Genomic DNA, 18,294 nt, shown 5'->3' with positions numbered 1-18,294 from the left:
TTATTAGTTCGTTGGGCATTTATATTATTAATTCTTGATAATGACTTTGTCAGATCCTGCTTTCTACTTGTTTAATGTGCTTAAGACATTTCCCTAAATTTTCTGGTATTTTCATTCACCAAAGAGATGCTGTGTTAAATGCTGGCACAAAATGTTGAGCAGAAACAGTCACGGGGGGCTGGCCTGGTCACGAGGTGGTTAAGTTCCCACAGCCCGGGATTCGCAGGTTCGAATCCTGGGTGCAGACCTAGCTCCGCTGGTCAAGCCACACTGTGGCAGCATCCCACACAGAACAGAGGAAGATTGGCACAGATGTCAGCTCAGTGACAGTCTTCCTCACAAACAAAAACCAAAAACCAAAAAACAAAAAAACCACTCATGGTTTCTGCCTTCAAGGAGCTCACAGTATAGAAAATCAAATAATTGAATCACATAAATTTAAAACTGCAACCGCAATAGGTGGAGACATTTACAGCGCTGTGAAAATCCTAATGGGGAATTCAACTAAGTTAAGGAAGTAGGAAAGTTCTCTGAGAAAGAGAAAAGATAAGGAATTAACCAGGTATGTCCCTTATAAACCATCATGATTGGATTATTCTAAATTAACCTGAAAATCTTTGTTTTCTAATAAAGCAGATTGTGCCATTTGCTTTTTATTGTTATGAAAGACTTGGTTTTACCCGTTTTGTGTTATGACTTTTTTTCCATGCTCCACCCTCTCTGATTTGTTCCCTTTAGTTTTCAGTTCTTTGAAACTGAAATTGTTTTTCTTTGCCTTTCCATTATTCCCCAGTGGTTCATGATTTTCTAATATTTTCCATTGTTTTGGGTAGTACGTATTTCTCTAATTGCTATAATCAAGCAGGAAAGGATATTTCCACATCTATTACCATTGAGAAAGGTAACTCAATGCTTCTCAAACTTTGGCATGTGTAAGAATCATCTAGAAAGACTGTTACAACAGATTGCTGGGCCCCACATAAAGATTCTGATTCCATAGGTCTGGCATGGGGCTAAGAATTTCCATTTCTCATAAGCTTCTGAGATGCTGACGCTGTTGGTCTGGGGACCACACTATCACTAGGACCAGTTTAACTCACTTTACTGTATCCTACTTTCTTCCGTCTTTTGTTTTTCAAATTCACTTTTAATATTTTCCAATAACCTTAGTCTTTCGCATTCAATTTTATAATCAGATTTGCAACATCTCAAACTTAATTCTGGTTTACCTGGCTCTAGTATTCATAAGTCCTCTTATACTATGCATTAATGCCCCGAAATTGAGCCCATAAACGTCTTCTACCACCTATTTCTTTGGAGTATATTTTCAAATAATTTTTTTTTTTTCTGGGGAAGATTAGCCCTGAGCTAACTGCTGCCAATCCTCTTCTTTTTGCTGAGGAAGACCGGCCCTGAGCTAACATCCGTGCCCATCTTCCTCTACTTTATATGTGGGACGCCTACCACAGCATGGCTTGCCACGTGGTGCCATGTCCGCACCCGGGATCCGAACCAGCGAACCCCCGGCTGCCAAAGGGGAATGTGCACACTTAACCAATGTGCCACTGGGCCGGCCCCCAAAATAGTTTTTGAAGATGGGTACATAGGAGAAATAGTATGTTTTTGAGCCCTTTCTTCTTTACACATAAATCACAATTTGTCTAGATATAAAGTTCTCAGATTATGATGTTTTCCCTTCAAAACATGCTCCATCATATTTTGGCATTTGGAATTGCAAGAAGTCTAAGGCTAGTCCACTTCGGATTCTTCTGTGAGTAACTTGCTTTTCTTCTAAATACCTGTAATACTTTTTTTTTAATTTATAGTTTAAAAAAGTCACTAAGATCTAGTTAGTTATGGGTCTCTTTATATTGACTCTTCCTGACATACGATGAGCCCTTAAATCTGCATATACAAGTCTTTCTTTTGCTGAGCAAATTTTTCTTCTATTTTATCTTTGGAGTATGGTTTCTGTCCCACTGGTACACCACCATCAGTTATCCGGCACTGGTACCCCATCCTCCATATTTATCACCTTTTCCTCCTGCTATCTTCATCTGTTCAGGTGTGTCCCCCACATAATTAATTCCATTTCTGCCGACTGACCCTGTTCTTAGCCATCTACAAAGTAGGTTTCAATTCTGTTCCTATAGTATCTGCTTCTTGGGAATCTTTTCCATTTCGCTCCTTTCTTTTTGCCTTTTCACCTTATCCTCTCGCTTTTTCACCACACACCTCAGGCTCCTTCTTCACAGGGGCCATGCTATGGACTGAACTGTGTCTCCCCCAAATTCAGATGCCGATGCCCTACGTCCCAATGTAATGGTATTTGGCCAAGAGGAGAGTTCGCGCTAGAATCCGAACATCCTTGCACCCTGATCTCAGACTTCCAGCTTCCAGAACTGTGAGAAAATAAATTCCTACTGTTTAAGCCCCGCTGTCTGTGGAATTTTGTTAAAACAGCCCAAACAGACTTAAGACAGGTCATAGTTTCTCATACAGGCTTCCCCCGCTATCTGAAAGTTCGCTTTATGTCACTTTGCTTTGACGAAAGACCTATGTTAGTCCCTGTTTTTGCTACCGAAAGAAATTTGAAGAGGATTTGCATTTTTGCAGAAAGCGAAAATACCATTCAGTGTTTCGCAGAGAGCCATTATAAGAGCAGAGTGCACCCCAGCAGCGGGAGAGGGGCCACCAAGCTGCTTCCCCAGACACCGCGCTCAGCATCTCAGCATCCAGCCGCCAAAGCCGTGAACCGTGTCTCTGAGCACCTGTGCTTTATCTCCATTTATTTTGGTTGGTGAATTTTCGGGTCTGAGGATGCTCAAAAAATTCCCCCATATCCGTCCATGGTCATTGCTTCTTCGCTCTACGCCAGCCCGGCTTATGAAAGCTTTCATGGGAATGCTCTATCTTCAGGCAGAGGGGGAAAACGTGGACTCGATAGTGGTCATCAAACAGAATTTTCTTCTCGATGTTTCAGCAGGTCACTTTCAGAGGTACGCTCTTCTTCTGAGTCTCCCAAATTCTTTTTCTTGTTACGTGCAATTTCACAGTTGCCATGTTTTGTTTTTATTCTTCAAGTTACTCTTCTTTTCCACATATAAAATCAAGTACCCTATAAAGGAATCCAGACTTACTGTTGCAACAGACATGAAGGAAGGGCCCTCCATCTCCCCATTATCGTGGTAGGAACCGTCAGACCTGCAGCTGAGGAGAAAGCTGACACACAGGGCCCCATAGACCAACTCTCGCCTCCCGGCAGGATTCCTCTTCTCCGGCGTGGCTCCAGCCCCCTTCCTCCTAGAGACCCAACTCTCTGATTCACTCAGCTGATGCAGATGTAAGGTGTACTTCCCAGGGCGTGTGCCGCCTGGATTCCTCCTCTTCCCGACCCACAGAGCCTACTGACGGCAACTAGTCCCTTCAGAGTGCACCCCGCCTCTATGGCTCTCCTTGTCCCACGCCTCGTCATTTTTAGGGTTCTGTGGCACCAGCCTGCTTAGAAGAAGTGGCAGCCCCCCAAGAAGCAACATTCTTATTTTCCAAGGCAGCCCCTGAGTGGTGACAAGAGACGGCCTCACACGATCCCAGCAATCTCAGTTCCCCAGGGGAGTGTGCGGGGAGCCAACCTCAGTTCGATTTCTCAGTGCGATTCCCTGCTCCTTATAATTTGTGATAATTCCTCCCAGGTCCTGGCACTGGCTGTCTGTCAGACTTAGTTACTGATCGACAGGACAAGTGTCATCTTGTTCTGCACCTTCCTGAGTAACGAACAGGTACCACTTATTTGATGCTTTCCACGTGAGAGTGGAGGACCCCGCTAATACCTGCACGAGGATCATCTCATCTAATCTCACGACAATCCTCACAGGTGAGTTTTACTGTCATCACTCCATTTTAGCATTAAGGAAACTGGATTAGAAAGGTGATACAATTTGCAGGATGCCACACAGGATTAAGCGTAGAGCTGGCATTCCTATTTGGGATGGCTCCAAAGCTCTCACTCTTGACGATTTCCCAGCAACATCACTCATTTGTTACGTCCTAAACACGAGGCAGGTGCTGGGTTAGACACGTTATGCATGCACCCTCCAAGAGTCCTGTAGAAGACACAGATGTTCTTGTCCCCTACTTCCAGATGAGTCCACAGACGCTCAGAGCGGGTGAGCAGCTAGTAAACCGGTGATGCCAGCATTCGAACCTGGGCCTGATTCTGAAAGCCTGTTTTCATAATTATGATGCCACAGATGGAAGGGCAGTGCCATGCGGGGCCGCTGGCAGACAGTGTACTGAAGCGGGAGGCCACAGATCCCACTGTCCCAGTCTTGTATCCGCCCGTGAATGTCCCCGGGAGCATTTCTGATTCACCTCTGGGTTCTCCCACGGTCTAACTTCTCGTAGTTTTAAGGCTGAGGATTTCATCACTTTCTTCAACTCCAAGATTATTTTAATGCTCCTGTTTATTGTATGTCTACTGTGCATATGACGAGCACCGTGCTGCCCACTTTACAGATATTATCATGTCTCCAGTTTCCTGAGTGCTTTTTTTTTTTCCTTAAGATTGGCACCTGAGTTAACAACTGTGGCCAATCTTTTTTTTTTTTTTTTTCCTGCTTTATCTCCCCAAATCCCCCCTGGTACATAGTTGTATATCTTAGTTGCAGGTCCTTCTAGTTGTGGCATATGGGATGCCGCCTCAACGTGGCCTGATGAGCAGTGCCATGTCCGTACCCAGGATCCGAACCCTGGGCCGCCGCAGTGGAGCATAAGAACTTAACCACTTGGCCACAGGGCCGGCCCCCCGAGTGCTTTAAGAGTCCAAAGAAAGCAGAGAAGCATCCTGTGTGAGGAAGGAGGACCCAGGCAATGCCTTCGGAGGGCGGGGAAAGCTCCGCCCCCTGAGGACTGTCCCCAACTTCACTGTTCCCCCTGCCTCATCCACCAGGTCTACGTTTGTGTGTGTATTTTCACAGGCTGCCTTAATCCTTACTGTAATGAGGCAGAGTCAAGAAGGGTTTTCTTCTTGCTGGGCAGTAAGAGAGGCACAGGAAAGAGAGAGGTGAACAAGCAAGTATGTAAATTCCTGAAGGATGGACAGGATGAGTCACTCGTCGCGGTCGCCACAAAGGTCTTCCTAAAATGTCAATCTCATCGAGTCCCTTCCCCACCTGGTAAACTCTCTGGCTCCTTCCCCTCGGGATGAAATCTAAATGCCTTCTGCGGGCACGCAAGGCTCCAAGACCTGAACTCAGAACCAACTGGCCTTGCAATTCCCAGACCAAGCACTGCTCTCCTGCCTTCCAGTGGGATGCAGGGACCCATTCCCTGCCTTCATCCCCACGCGGAAGCCTCCTGGATTCCCAAGATAGGACAGGCACACCCCCGTGGCCCCATGGCTCCCTGTGCTTCAGGCTATGTTGTAACTCTCTGCTGACCTACTGACCCACTGCCCCCTCCCTGTGTGAACGCCGAAGGGCGGGGCCACAGCTTCTCGCTCACCCCTGGGTCCCCACCGCACTCAACCCAAGTGTGCAGAAGCCAGGCAGGTTGGCCATGCTCCTGCCTGCCTTCAGGGGCTTACTGGGGCAAGGACAGAGTGTCTGCACGTGGCTCCCTGGACAGCTGCACTTGCTGACAAACCCCTTCCAGTGACCATAACAGCAATAATTCTCCGAGTACTTCCTATGTACCAGGCACTGTGCTAATCGAGAGGCGATTTACATCCATGAGCTCATTTAATCCCCCAACAAACCTGCGGGGAAATGTCCTCCACATTCCAGAGGTGAGGAGCCGAGGCTCAGGACGGCTAACAGACCGCCAGGGCACCAAGCACGGGCTACCTGCACTGCCCTGACCCTGACCCTGACCCTGTGCTGTCCTGCGGCTTCGCAAAAGCTGAAGTCCTACGACTCAACGGCCCATTTCACAGGTGGGCAAAGTGAGGTACAAGGAGCCCAGGGGCTCACTGGCCAGTGCTGTCACTGCACGATGAGCAATGCCACCCCTCTTCCAGTGGCGGGACTCGTCCTGCTGCCCTCAGCCACCCCTCACCCATCTCCCCGCCCCACAGCCCCAGCCCCAGAGAGTGGCCCGCATACTTGGCCCGATTTTCTGGAATGGTTCCGGGGGTTCCTCCTTCACCTCGTCAGTGGCCACGACACCTTGGTCGAAGGGGTCTGTGGGAGAACACACGGCCCTTAGCGTCCTGCTCAGTGGGTCTCGGGAGCCCAGCAGGGGACAGGGGAGGCAGGCAGCCACGGAGGACTTACCTGCCCGATTCTCGGGGGCCCCTTCCACACTGAACACTGTGCCCGGGCAGGAGGCAGCAGATGCAGAAGGAAAGAAGGAAACAGGAGGTCCGTTAGTCCTTGCCCATGGCGGCCTCGGCCCGGTGCTCCCAGCTCTGTCCCAGCGAGCTTGCCTTTGGGGCCCGAGAGAGCTGCCTTGGCCAGTGTGGATGCTCCAGGGAACGAGGAGCCACAGGAGGGGGCATCCTAACCGGGAGGCAGTCCGGACCTCCATTCCTCATCCTCCCCAGGGACTGGAGCCCACCCAGGGGCAGGCTCACACTTCCTGCCTGGCCTGTTTCTGGATCATCAGCGCCCCCTCGAGGAGCCAGGAGAAGAAGAGGAAGAGATGGGCAGGAGGGAGGAAGAGGAGGCGAGAGGAAGGACAAGCCACCAGCAATAGGCAGTGGGGCCTGGTTGTCAGAGCTTGAGATGGGCTGGGGGTGTGCGGGGCAGAGAGGGAGCCCCCCAAGATCCTTTCCAGGGCCCTATTTCTAGGATCCTTAAGATTCTAAAAATAAATTACCTAAATTTATTGTTCTCATTTCTAACTCTGTCATCTAAGAGGCTAAAACACTATCGTTCATTTTTAAAAACTGGTTTAATTTCACCGAAGGACGTGAATACTCAATAGGAAATCGTAAAACGAAGTGATACGAAACTGCCGATATCTGACTGATTTTGACCTACAAAAATGGCGTTTTCTCTTAGGTTGCCTGAATCAGAAGGATATATGGAGCCTGACGGGGCCCTTCTCTCCCCCAGAATCCTCAGGGGTTGGTCACGCCCCTCGTGGTCTGGTTGCTGCCTGACCCTCCTCTGGGTAGGAGGAGCGGGGAGAGGGCCCGGGGCGGGTGGGAGGCTGACAGGAGCCCCGGTGGGGAGGAGGGGGTGTGTCTGGACAGGCCTCCGCTGCTGAGGAGTGAGGCCTGACTCACCGTCCACGGCGTGCAGGTCCCGGTGCTCCTGGAAACAACTATAGTATTTGTACTTCTTCCCACAGATGTCACACGTGTACCTGAAATTGTCTGCGGGGGATGGAAAGACACACGTGCTTACAGGGCTTCAGTCCCCTGGGGTGGCACTCTGGGGCCAGTTCATCTGCCGCGGGAACCAAAGACGGGACGAGCCCCAACTGATAACCCCATGGAGAAATCAGTTCCTGGGGTGTTAGGGGTCCTCCACACAGGGGACAGAGAGCCCTGGAATGACTTTCAAAGCAACCCCTGATCCCACCCTGCACGAGCTGAGCTCCTACGGGCCTGGTCCATAACCAGCCCACCTTTCTTCGTGGAGTTACACGAGAACAGGCGTCACTGCGGCTCCCACAGGGCTCTGCGCTGCACCGCGCCGGCCTGGGCGCTTCCCCTGTTTTCTCCATCAGTCCTCGCAACCGAGGGAGGAAGGAGTAACTCACTCATCACGCGAGGAGGCTGAGGGTCAGAAGGGACCCGCCCCGAGCACCACAGCTGGGAGGGCCTGTGACAGGCAGCTTCGGGGAGGGTTCCCACTGTCCCCAGCTTCCCGGTGTTCACGGCCTGTGCAAGCCCTTCTCCTCGAGTCTGGGCTGGACCCGGTGACTTGCTTCTAATGAACAGAATGCAGTAAAGTGATGGGATGTCACTGCCGAGATGAGGTCCCTTTCATCCTGCTCACCCCATCTCTCTCTTGTTCGCTCTTGCTGGCGGCCCCGTAGAGAGATCCACGTGGCCGCCTCTGGTGAACAGCCAGCCAGTGAAGATCTGAGGCCTTCAGTCCAACAGCTTGGGAAGGACCGACCCTGTTAACCACCGTGTGAGTGAGCGTGGGAGCCCTCCTTCCCCGGTTGAGCCCTGAGATGAGCCCCCAGCCCTGGCCGATACCTGACGCCAGCCCGTGAGACCCAGAGGACCCAGCGAGGCCACAGCCTGACTCTGACCACAGGGACTGTGCGGTAATCAGTGTCCGCCGCTGTGAGTCATTAAGCTTTGGGGAAATGCGTTACACAGCAACAGATCATGGATACGGGGCCTGAGTTTGGATGACCCCGGGTCTCCCCACAGGCAGAGGCTGGACTCACTCAGGACACTGCCCTCTCCACAGCAGCAACACTAACGTTTGTACTAGAACGGACCTCGCGTGTGCATTCCCTGGGCTTCTCTAGGAGGGCCTATCCACCCCACCTTCCCAAGAACGCCCAGCACAGGGAGGCTGGGCAACTTGCTCAAGACTGCACAGTGGGGCAGGGAATAGCCAGGAGTCAAACATTCACTCAACTCCAAGCTACAGCTGAGTCAGGGCCCATGGCCCTTCTCTGTCTGGATAAGCCACCCTCCATTTCTGGGTTGGGGCACTTGCCTCTTTGCCCCTCTCCTGCTCCTCAGCACCCAAATACAGGATCTGATAAGACCCCTCCATTCCAAGGCTGCAATGCCAGGCAATTCTGTGGGAAGGTTTCTGGCCCTCACTTAGCTGAACTTACGGACACAGATGACATTAGACATCTCCCTGTCTCTGTCCCCACCTCTTCCACTGCATCTGCAGTCTCTCAAAGTGCCTTGGCAGACACCAGGGCTACAGAGACCAACCTGTCCCTGAGGGAGGCGCACACGGCCTCAGCACACAGAGATGCTCAGGCAGGGTCCCGGCAGGCCGGCATCCTACCAGGCCCCACCATCCCCATGCCCATGCCTGAGCCAGCTGGGGAGTGGTGGGGAAGTGGTGCTGGGGTGTGGATGAGGGGAAGCCCGGGTCTGCCCCGCCATGCCCAGAGTACTAGCACATGCCAAGTCCAGCGCAGGATTCAGCTTCCCCTCTTTCCCTCCTGATTTGAGGGGAGTGGCGAGTGGTAGATGGGCTGACTCCCGGGCCTCTCCCAGGCTGGTGCTTCCAAGATTCCAAGTCTGGCTCAGGCTTCCATCCAGAATTTCCCACGACCACCAATCCAGCTTAGACAACAGCCTCCCCCAGCATGTCCCATCTGGACCATAATCCTCTCTCGGGGCTGGAGACCCAGGGAACAGAGGTGGAGAAGTCAAGGCCACCTGGGGTCTGCTGGTTCCAGATGGGGTCCTCTGCTGAAATTCCCCTCCCATGCTGGCCAGCGCTGATGGCCCTCCACAGCTGCTGGCCCCACTCGTCTCTGCCCACACAGCCTCTCCTACCAGCCAGGCCACGTCTACCACCTCAAACAAAACAGGAACCGCCAGCTTTCTGCCACCGAGAAGAACCCCTGCTCTGTCGAGTCCCACACCACTGCTCCTGAAGGGGGCGGGTACCACATTCCCGGGCCCACCTGAGGCAGGAGTGGATTAGGACGAGTGAATTATCCCCCAAAGAAGAAAGGCAGGATGACTTTTTGTCAGCATAGCCACATTTCCAGAGCCCCGAGGGAGCTCAGGGTCTCCAGGTAGGCCACTTCGGACCCGTCAGGGGATGCGGCTCCGAGGTCAGGCTGCCGGAGCCAAACGCACCTGGACCACTTACAAGGGCGACTGACGTCGAACACGCTCCCTAACCTCTGCAGCTCGGCCTTCTCATCTGTGAAATGGGAGTGAGAGCTTGTCTCACAGAGCTGTGGCAAAGAAGAAATGAGCACAACGCCTAACAGACAATAAACCTTTGGTAAACGTTACCTAATATCATTGTTCTGCAAAGGGAATCAATGAGCCGGTAGCAAGAGAACTGGATGCAGAGTTAACCTTTCACTGGCTTCGTCGACAGATGGGTAAGTTGGTATGTGCCTCTACGTATGACTGTACGATTTCTAACAAATAAATGAAAGATCCCTGGACTAGGAGGCGTGAGACCCGGTTTCTGTGCCCCCCTCCCCCGCTACCAAGCCGTATGACTTTTCTCTGGGACTCAGCATCCTCATCTGCAAAATGGGTTGGCTGGACCTGATACTCTCAACAAGACCCTTTTGGCTCCAGGTCTCCCGCTCAGGCTCCTGGAACGAGGCTGGGGCGTGAGGACACCGGGCTTTCTGAGCAGGCCCTGCTGCCAGGGTCAGGACAGAGTGTGGGACGGAGAAAGCAAGCAAACCCGCGGGCCACAGGGAAAAAATTCCACAGGGAGGAAGGGAAGCGATGGAAGCACTAAAAATACTCCCGGCTACAGAGTCCTCAACAAGCAGCGGGCCTCCTGGAACAACGGAAGCCAGACGGAACACAACGGATCATTGACGGGCTGCCGGAGAGGCGGGGAGCCCGGAATAGCCGAGGAAGGAAAGATAAATAGGGAAGTTCTGTAAATGTGTGGCTGACCACAGGCAGACCATAGGAGCCGGAAGAGAAGGGAGCTATTGAGGGAGAAGGAGCCGGGGGCCAGGCGGGGGCGGAGCAGGCTTGGGGAGGGGGGCCAGGCCATCACCTCCTCCCAGCCGTGGGCCCCAGGGCAGGTGTCTGGACAACCTGAGCCTCAGATTCTCCAGAAAACGGACGAGTAGCCTCAGTTCGCCGGCCTCTCACGTGGTCTAAGAAACCAAAGAGAGAGCGGATGGGAAAGTGGCTCCCGCCGGGCCCTTGGGCGCTTTCCGGGATGGGGCTGTCACAGAGAGGCCTCTAAGAACATCCTGGTTCACATCTCTTGGTGAACGCGTGCTCACACTTCTGTCAGGTACACCCCTGGAAGGGGAGCTGCTGGATCTGGAGCTCAGGTTTGTTGGGTGGGGAGACGTCCCATCCCAGCCTACCCTCATCTGGCTGGCTGCTTATGAGGCCCCTGGGTTTAGATCTGGAGGGAGGGCACGCAGGGCCTGTGGGAGGCAAAGCAGGACACTGTCCCCAGATGTCAAAGCCCTGTGCGCCCCAGGGGCTAGGAGGCCACAATCCAGAGATTCGTGCCTGCGGGGCTCACGAGGAAGCTCTCTGAAGTAGCATTTCCCAAACAGCAGCTAGGGAGCCCCAGAGGGATGAGCGGGAGTCAAAACACAGAGGAAATGGCACATGCTGGGCCCCGCAGCGGGTGCACATGTGTGTCCGCCGTTGAAGAGCCCTGAGGGGTCTAATCAGACACCTGCTCATCTCAGGGGACGGTTTCCCCAACTGCTTTGGCCAGAGAACCCTTATCGACGGAACACCTATGAACTTCCCCAGGATGAGTGCGCCACGGAACACACTTTGGGATACGTTGCTCCGAGGGACCAGAGGGCTGGCCTGGACCCCAGTGACATGTCTCCCGGAGGCCACTCGGGGCAGTCCCGGAGGCCGAGGGGGAATCAGAGGCCTCATCTGCTCCTCTTCCCACCCCCCACCCTCTCGGAGCCCATGAGGAGGGAAGAGTACTCACTGCCTTGGGAGGCTCCCTCCCCTGAGGTGGCTTCGGTGTCTGTAAGACAGACAGAGAGAGAGTGAGAAGGGGGCGAGCAGACTGGACCAGCGGTGCGGCCAGTGCCGAGAGAGAAGCCGGGGCAAGCGGTGGCAAGGACTGCCCACAACAACATGGCCAGTGACGCTCTCTTCCCACTCGAGACACAGGGGAACAAACCCTCACAGTCCTCCCCCATGCCCCCCGCTGTCAGCTAGGCCCCAACCCCGTGCCCTTCCTCCCTGCCTGCCAGGCTCAGGCAGGGACAGCGCCATCCATCCTGTCCCCTCAGCTTCAGTGTCCTCATCTTCAGAATGGGAGACACCGCCCAACCCCACTCCTAGGGCTGCCATGAGGAGCACGTGAGACGACACGGGCCCCTCCCCTGCAGGGGCTGCTGATACAGGGCAGCACTGAGGCATCCTGGGAGGAAGCAGGCCCGTGTGGGGCAGGCAGGGGTCAGTCGAGAGCAGAAGCCTAGTGGCAGGTCCTGCTGGCCCCCCCCCGGCCCCTGCACTCCCCCAAGTTAAGGAGGCTTCTCCTCTCCTCCCCAGGTGCCCCTCCGACTGGAGAAAGAGGGAGGAGACTAGAAAAGACTGGAGCACTGAGGGCCTCTGGGGCCACCCATGAGGGGCCCAGTGGAAAAACAGGCAAAGAATGGGGAGATCGGCCCCTCGGCTCTGCCCGGGGACCCCCGCTCACCTCGGTGTGCCCGTACGTGGGTCTGGAAACAGTTGTAATACTTGTATTTCTTGCCGCAGATTCCACACTCATAGGACCCTGGAACAAAGGAGAGGAAGGGACTCGTCAGCCAGCACTGACACCTGCAACCACGAGGCCCAGGACCCGTGGCGAGGCCTCCAGGTGCCACCAACTCTGCGTCAAGGGGGCAGGGCTCATCCAACAGGCTGCCTTGACCCTGGGAGGCAAAGTGGCCCAAGGACCAGGTGACACGGCACAGAGCTGGAAGCCAGGAGGTCTGGGTCTAGTTCCAGGTTTGCCTCAACTCGCTGAGCGACGTTGGGCAAGTCACTTCCCATCTCTGGGCCTGCGTTTCCAAATGTGTAAGAAGGAGACGGTAACTTCTCCAGCTAACTCTCATCCTTCTTCCTTGAGAGGAGAAAGGGGATGAACACAAACGTGCTCCGAGAGGAACAAATCGCATCCATATAAGGAACTCATCATCACTTATGTACATCAGGTTAATTTCTAGCTACTTCTCCTCATTGCCAGGATGGGACAGAGGCTGAGAGGACAGGCTTCGCATCAGACACAGCCATATCCCTGGGCCTGTTCTGTCACTTACCAGCAGCACGACCTTGGTGATTTCCTTGGATATGCTAAGCCTCAGTCTGCTCATCTGCAAACTGGAGCTAAAAGTACCTACCTCGTTAGTGTAGCACCCTCTCCTCCCCCTGGGAAGCACCCCACCCTACTACAGATATGCAGACAAGGAGAGGACCCCCCACGTCTGCTGAGTAGCTGTCTTGTTCCCGCAGACGTGCAGAGACCAACACGCAAAAACGCTGACTCCAGGCTCTGCCAAGCCCCCCTCCCAGGAGCAGGTGGCCTGAAATGGCTACGTTCCCAGTGGCCCCTTCAGACAGGTCAAAGGTGAAGCGCACTCACGCAGAGCAGGGGGCGAAGGTCCATGGCGGGAAACCACGCAGAGCCCATCAGACCCAGCCTGGCAGGGGCCTCCAGGGCAGAGGCCCTGCCCCTCCTTCCTGGATCCAGGCCACCGGGCCCAGGTCCCACTCTTCCTAACAGAACGGCCAGGGAGCTCGCACAAAGACAGAGGCCCCGGCCCCACTCCAGGCAGAGTGCACAGAACGGCTGGGGCCCAGGAACCTGCCTGTCCCAAAAGGGTCCCTGGGGGATTCTGATGCCCAGCAACCAGGAACAGAGACCACCGGCTTCAAGTAAGACAGACCTGGGATAATGGAGTCTCGGCCCCATCATTTACTGGCTGCGCCTCAGTTTCCTCATTGGAAAAAGGTGAATAATGCAAGAGCACTGATGCGAAGACGGAATGGAGCAGGAACAGTGTTCCTCTGTGAGCCCAGTGACGGCCACAGCCCCGACTCCTCGTCCCCTCAGCCTCACCGGGAGGCAGAGGCCTGAGTACTGAGCGTGACCTTGAGGGACCAGATTAAGTCAGGACAGCACCGGGTGTGCAATGCGAATGTCATCTCAGCTCTGCGCCCCCTAGCCCTCTGATCTCGGGGACGTCCCTTTTCCTGCCCGAGCCTCAGTTTCCTCACCTGTACGACAGGACGATAACCCTACAGGCTCACGACTGAGGTCAGGAGGAATGAGCCACGACATGCGAGTAGGCTGGCTCACAGGCAGCATCGCCCCCTCCCCACGGCGGGTCACCAAAGAGAACGCTGTCACCCTAATGCCAGCTGGGAATCTGGCAGGGTGTTATTTAGTGGCTTTATTTGTGTTACCCTGTCTCCCAGGGAAAAATATAAACACGCGGAGGGCAGAGATCAGACCGTATATCTCTTTGTCTTTAGCCCCGTGACTGGCACCCAGCGGGGGCTCAATAAATTTACAGTGTCCTGCTGTTCTACTCATCCGTCACCGAGTAATAATGACCCCAACTCCCTCCCTGAGCCTCCGCCCACTCTGCCACAGTTTCTGCCAATTCCCCTTCAACTGATGGAGAATTTATTGAGCACTGAGCATTGAGCACCCTCACCATGCCTGGCGCTGAGGCCCCAGCCGTGAGCAAGACGTGATGGCTGCCCTCCGTCTCATGGGAAGCAGACAAGCCACCAGGCAAGGGGACGGTGCTCCCAGAGCGACATGCGAAACCCGGTGGGCGCAGTGAGAGACTCTAACAAACTGCCGCGAGGAGCCAAAGTCAGGGGAGCAAGCAGAGAGGAGAAGGGGCCGAGGGGCTGAGGGGCAGAGGGGCAGAGGGGCAGAGAGGAGAAGGGGCTGAGGGGCAGAGGGGCAGCGGGGCAGAGAGGAGAAGGGGCCGAGGGGCCGAGGGGCCGAGGGGCCGAGGGGCAGAAGGGCCGAGGGGCAGAGGGGCCGAGGGGCAGAGGGGCAGAGGGGCCGAGGGGCAGAGGGGCAGAGAGGAGAAGGGGCCGAGGGGCCGAGGGGCCGAGGGGCCGAGGGGCAGAGAGGAGAAGGGGCCGAGGGGCAGAGGGGCAGCGGGGCAGAGAGGAGAAGGGGCCGAGGGGCAGAGGGGCAGCGGGGCAGAGAGGAGAAGGGGCCAAGGGGCCGAGGGGCCGAGGGGCCGAGGGGCCGAGGGGCAGAAGGGCCGAGGGGCAGAGGGGCCGAGGGGCAGAGGGGCAGAGGGGCTGAGGGGCAGAGGGGCAGAGAGGAGAAGGGGCCGAGGGGCCGAGGGGCCGAGGGGCCGAGGGGCAGAGAGGAGAAGGGGCAGAGGGGCCGAGGGGCAGAGAGGAGAAGGGCCCGAGGGGCAGAGGGGCAGAGGGGCAGAGAGGAGAAGGGGCAGAGGGGCCGAGGGGCCGAGGGCAGAGGGGCCGAGGGGCCGAGCCCTGGAGGCGAGAGGACCGTGAGCCCCAGGGAAGGCGGAGCCCCTCCCCAGAGGACTGAGGACACAGCCTGTGATGGGGGAAGACTTGTCCAGACTCGAGCGACTTCCAGAGGAGGTCTCTACGGCCCTCTCTGCTCCTCTTTGCCACGAGGTCCAGGCCTCAGTTTCTCCAACCGTAGGCAGCGACCTCCAGTCTTTTCTCAAACTGTACAGTAACTGCAGGCTGAAGGGCAGAGCCCGCGGACTGTCACAGGTCCCCTTACCTGTGCCCCCAGCAGGCCAGGTCCCTCCTGGCTTCACGGAGAGAGCCGTGGGCACAGGCAGCCTTGCTCACACGTCCCAGTCCATACGGAGACTCCTGGGGGCACGGTGCATTGCCAGCCTCAGGCCCTCTCCTGGCCCCAGGGCAGCGTGGGGCACCTGTCCAGCACACCAAGTCTCAAGACAGAGCACTGTGTGCTGGCAGGAGGGACCCCAGGTTCAAAGCCCTGCCTACCCCCCGCTCACCCTAAGACCTCGGGCTTCAGGTGCCCTGTCTGCTAAAGGGGCTGGATGGGCAGAGGTGGGGAGTGGGAGAGTGCAGAGCGGCCGCACCACAGTGCAATGGTGTCAACCCGGGTCCAATCCCTGCTCACCACATACCAGCCGGGGAGGCCGGCCAAGTCAGGGAGCCACCCACGCCTCAGGCTTCCTCTCTGTAAGAGGGACAGCGTAAAATGATGCCCATTTCACAGGGGGTTGTGAGCAGTAACCCTGTGGGTATCTAGCACAGAGCGGGACACAGCAGGTACTCCATAAAGAATGGTTGCCATTACTCTCAGCATCTCCCCAAGTTTTTCTGAGGACCCAACTTCCTGAATGCATCCTGGGAAAGAGAGGGCCGTGGCCGAGCAAGGTGGAGGCGTAGCCCGTCCTGGGGAGGTGTAAGGCGTGGGAGCGCGCCAGGTTCTGAGCGGGCGGTCCTGCCATAAAGGAGCCCGGCTGACTGTTTAACCATGTCTCCCAACCATCTGGCCACCGAACGCCGGCCCACAGGAAGTGCTGCCAAGACAGTCCCAACACGCCAGCCTTCCAGGTTTCCACGTGCTCCGTCATCCCTCCGGCAGCCACGTCTTCCAGGGTCCCAGGCAGGCTCTGATTTGCTGACACACGGCACTGACGAGGCGGAGGAGCGTGGCCCCTCATGTCGCTGCAGATGCTGGCAGGCCTTGCTTACTCAGGGGTGAGCAGCTGACAGCTACGTCCAGCCGTGTCCCCACCCTCCTGCTGGCCCAATCAGGTCCTCCGGCCCCTTGGCCATCACATACCAGACGCATATCTCAATGCTTGGTCAAAGAAATCCAGGTCCCTGAACAGCAGCTGTGCACACATCCACCGTGGGGGCTGCCTCCGGGCGCTTTTCCATCTGAATTACGTAAGAGATCAGAAAGAGCCCTTAAAGGTGGGGATGCCTGGGCGGCTGGGAAAGGGGCCAGGTGAGGAGGGGCTCTGCATCTAGGGTTGGCCAGTCACCAAGCTTCAGGGCTTCGGTCTCCCCATCTGCACACTGAGAAGCGTTCTGTCGACTTTTTCACTGACGAACTTGTGCTGGCAAAGGGGCATCAACGAGCTCCCCAGGGAGGCTGGGGTGTAGCAGAAAGCAGCAGGCCCAGATTTCCCGAAGTTTTGTGTTTTCACAAATGCATAATATGGATATAACATAAAACTATCCGTAATATGGTTCTAACATTTCTCTCTCCAGGAAGGATGGGCTCCACATGTGCTGTGGCCTGTGTCCTGTGATCTCCGGTCACGACGGACCCAGGTTGGTGCAGTGGGGCGCTGGAGGGCCTTCTCGGGGACTCTCAGCTCTGACGGTCCCCATCCTGGAGCCTGACTCGCTGCCCGGCACACTTTCTCACTCTGCGGGGTTCCCTAATGACCCTTTCGTCCTTTGTCACCATCACTCTCTCCTAAGTGCCAGGTGCTGCAACTCACTTCGTGTGCACCTCCCCGACATCTCTCGGTGGGCCTGACCTCTGACTCCAGTGCACAGGGGGGTGGGGGGTGGGAGTGGAAGCCGGCCAGATGGGCAGCGACCTGCTCATTTCACACAGCCAACTCGTGGGAGCGGCCCAGACACAGCGCTTCTCACGCATCAGTCCAGCAGGCAAGGGCTATGATGATCCTCACTCTTCAGATGAAGGAAGTAAGGACCTTAAGGGGGACATATCAGGCGAGAGGCTGCCCAGATCCTTCTCGACCTGAGCCCACAGGTGTAACCACCACACGATCAGCGTCTGGGAAAGCGCCGAGAAGAGAGGGTGCTGTTCACATTTACCATGTACCGAGTACATGCAGGTCTCAGTCCCGTCCTCCATCTTTCCAGAAGCCCTCGTGTGGTGGGGACAACTCAACACCCACTTCTACGATGAGCCTGAAAGCTCTAGGGGCCAGGAGGTCCAGGCCGGGGCTACCCAGATAGTGGCTGGCAAGGAACTGGGCTCAAAGCTGGCCTTCAGGGCTCTGGAGCCATTCTACCGCCACCATGCCAGGTCCCCTGCAGGTGGCAAGGGAGCCATGAGTCCCCTTAAGCCGTGGGGCTCCCCCTAATGCTGCAAGGCAGCAGAAGCCCCTGCCATGTCTGGGACTGCCACAGGACGCCCAAGAGTCCTTTATCAAGAGCCCCAGGAGGGGCTGCCAGAATCGGCTGGCAGGGCACGCCAGCACACAGGAGCGAGCCCGTTCCTCTCCCCCATCCGGCTGTCACTAGTGACACAAAGAGCATCCACAGGCCCAGCACCTGTCTAGCATCTTCTGTAGCCACCTGGCAGAGAGCCTGGCATAGCTCCCTCCCCAAGAGCGGGACACACCAGGTGAGACCAGGTGGGTCTAGTTCCGAGGCCATGGAAGGGAGAAGTGGGGAAGAGTGAGGCCGAGGAGGCTGTCTCCTGAGGACAAGGAACGTGGATGACAACCCTCAGCTCTGCCACTGGCACCCAGCTCGCTCCCCATAAGCTCAGACCCCTTTCAGGATACACACAATGCAACAAGGCAGACATCCAGAGCAGGGGACGAGGGAAGGACACAGGGAGCATGGGAGGACAGAGAGGTGGCTCCTTACATGGGCAGTCCCGCATTTAGCTCAGAGCGTCTCAGCAGGTGCTGTTCACAGAGCTAATGCAGAGGAGCACCCAGCCCTCTTGCTAGTTCTAGGATGCCGTG

General features: G+C 55.9%; 1 protein-coding gene across 50 annotated transcripts in view; it reads right to left on the bottom strand.

Annotated features, from left to right (window-relative positions):
- ZNF618 (zinc finger protein 618) overlaps positions 1 to 18,294 on the bottom strand; it is a 183,524-nt gene that overhangs the window by 41,556 nt on the left and 123,674 nt on the right. For 48 of the 50 annotated variants that reach the window (XM_070594891.1, XM_070594855.1, XM_070594858.1 and 45 more), the window contains 5 exons: positions 12,279 to 12,356; positions 11,559 to 11,597; positions 7,229 to 7,318; positions 6,273 to 6,308; positions 6,102 to 6,179 (listed from right to left, as the gene is read on the bottom strand). In XM_070594891.1, the coding sequence (XP_070450992.1) occupies positions 6,102 to 6,179; positions 6,273 to 6,308; positions 7,229 to 7,318; positions 11,559 to 11,597; positions 12,279 to 12,356 (321 nt within the window). Of the gene's footprint in view, positions 1 to 6,101; positions 6,180 to 6,272; positions 6,309 to 7,228; positions 7,319 to 7,946; positions 8,071 to 11,558; positions 11,598 to 12,278; positions 12,357 to 18,294 lie in introns of all 50 variants that reach the window. The other 2 variants (XM_070594878.1, XM_070594883.1) reach the window with 1 other exon arrangement.

Source organism: Equus przewalskii, chromosome 26, assembly GCF_037783145.1.
Source record: "Equus przewalskii isolate Varuska chromosome 26, EquPr2, whole genome shotgun sequence".
NCBI lineage: Eukaryota > Metazoa > Chordata > Mammalia > Perissodactyla > Equidae > Equus > Equus przewalskii.
This window is presented reverse-complemented; position numbering and strand designations above follow the sequence as displayed.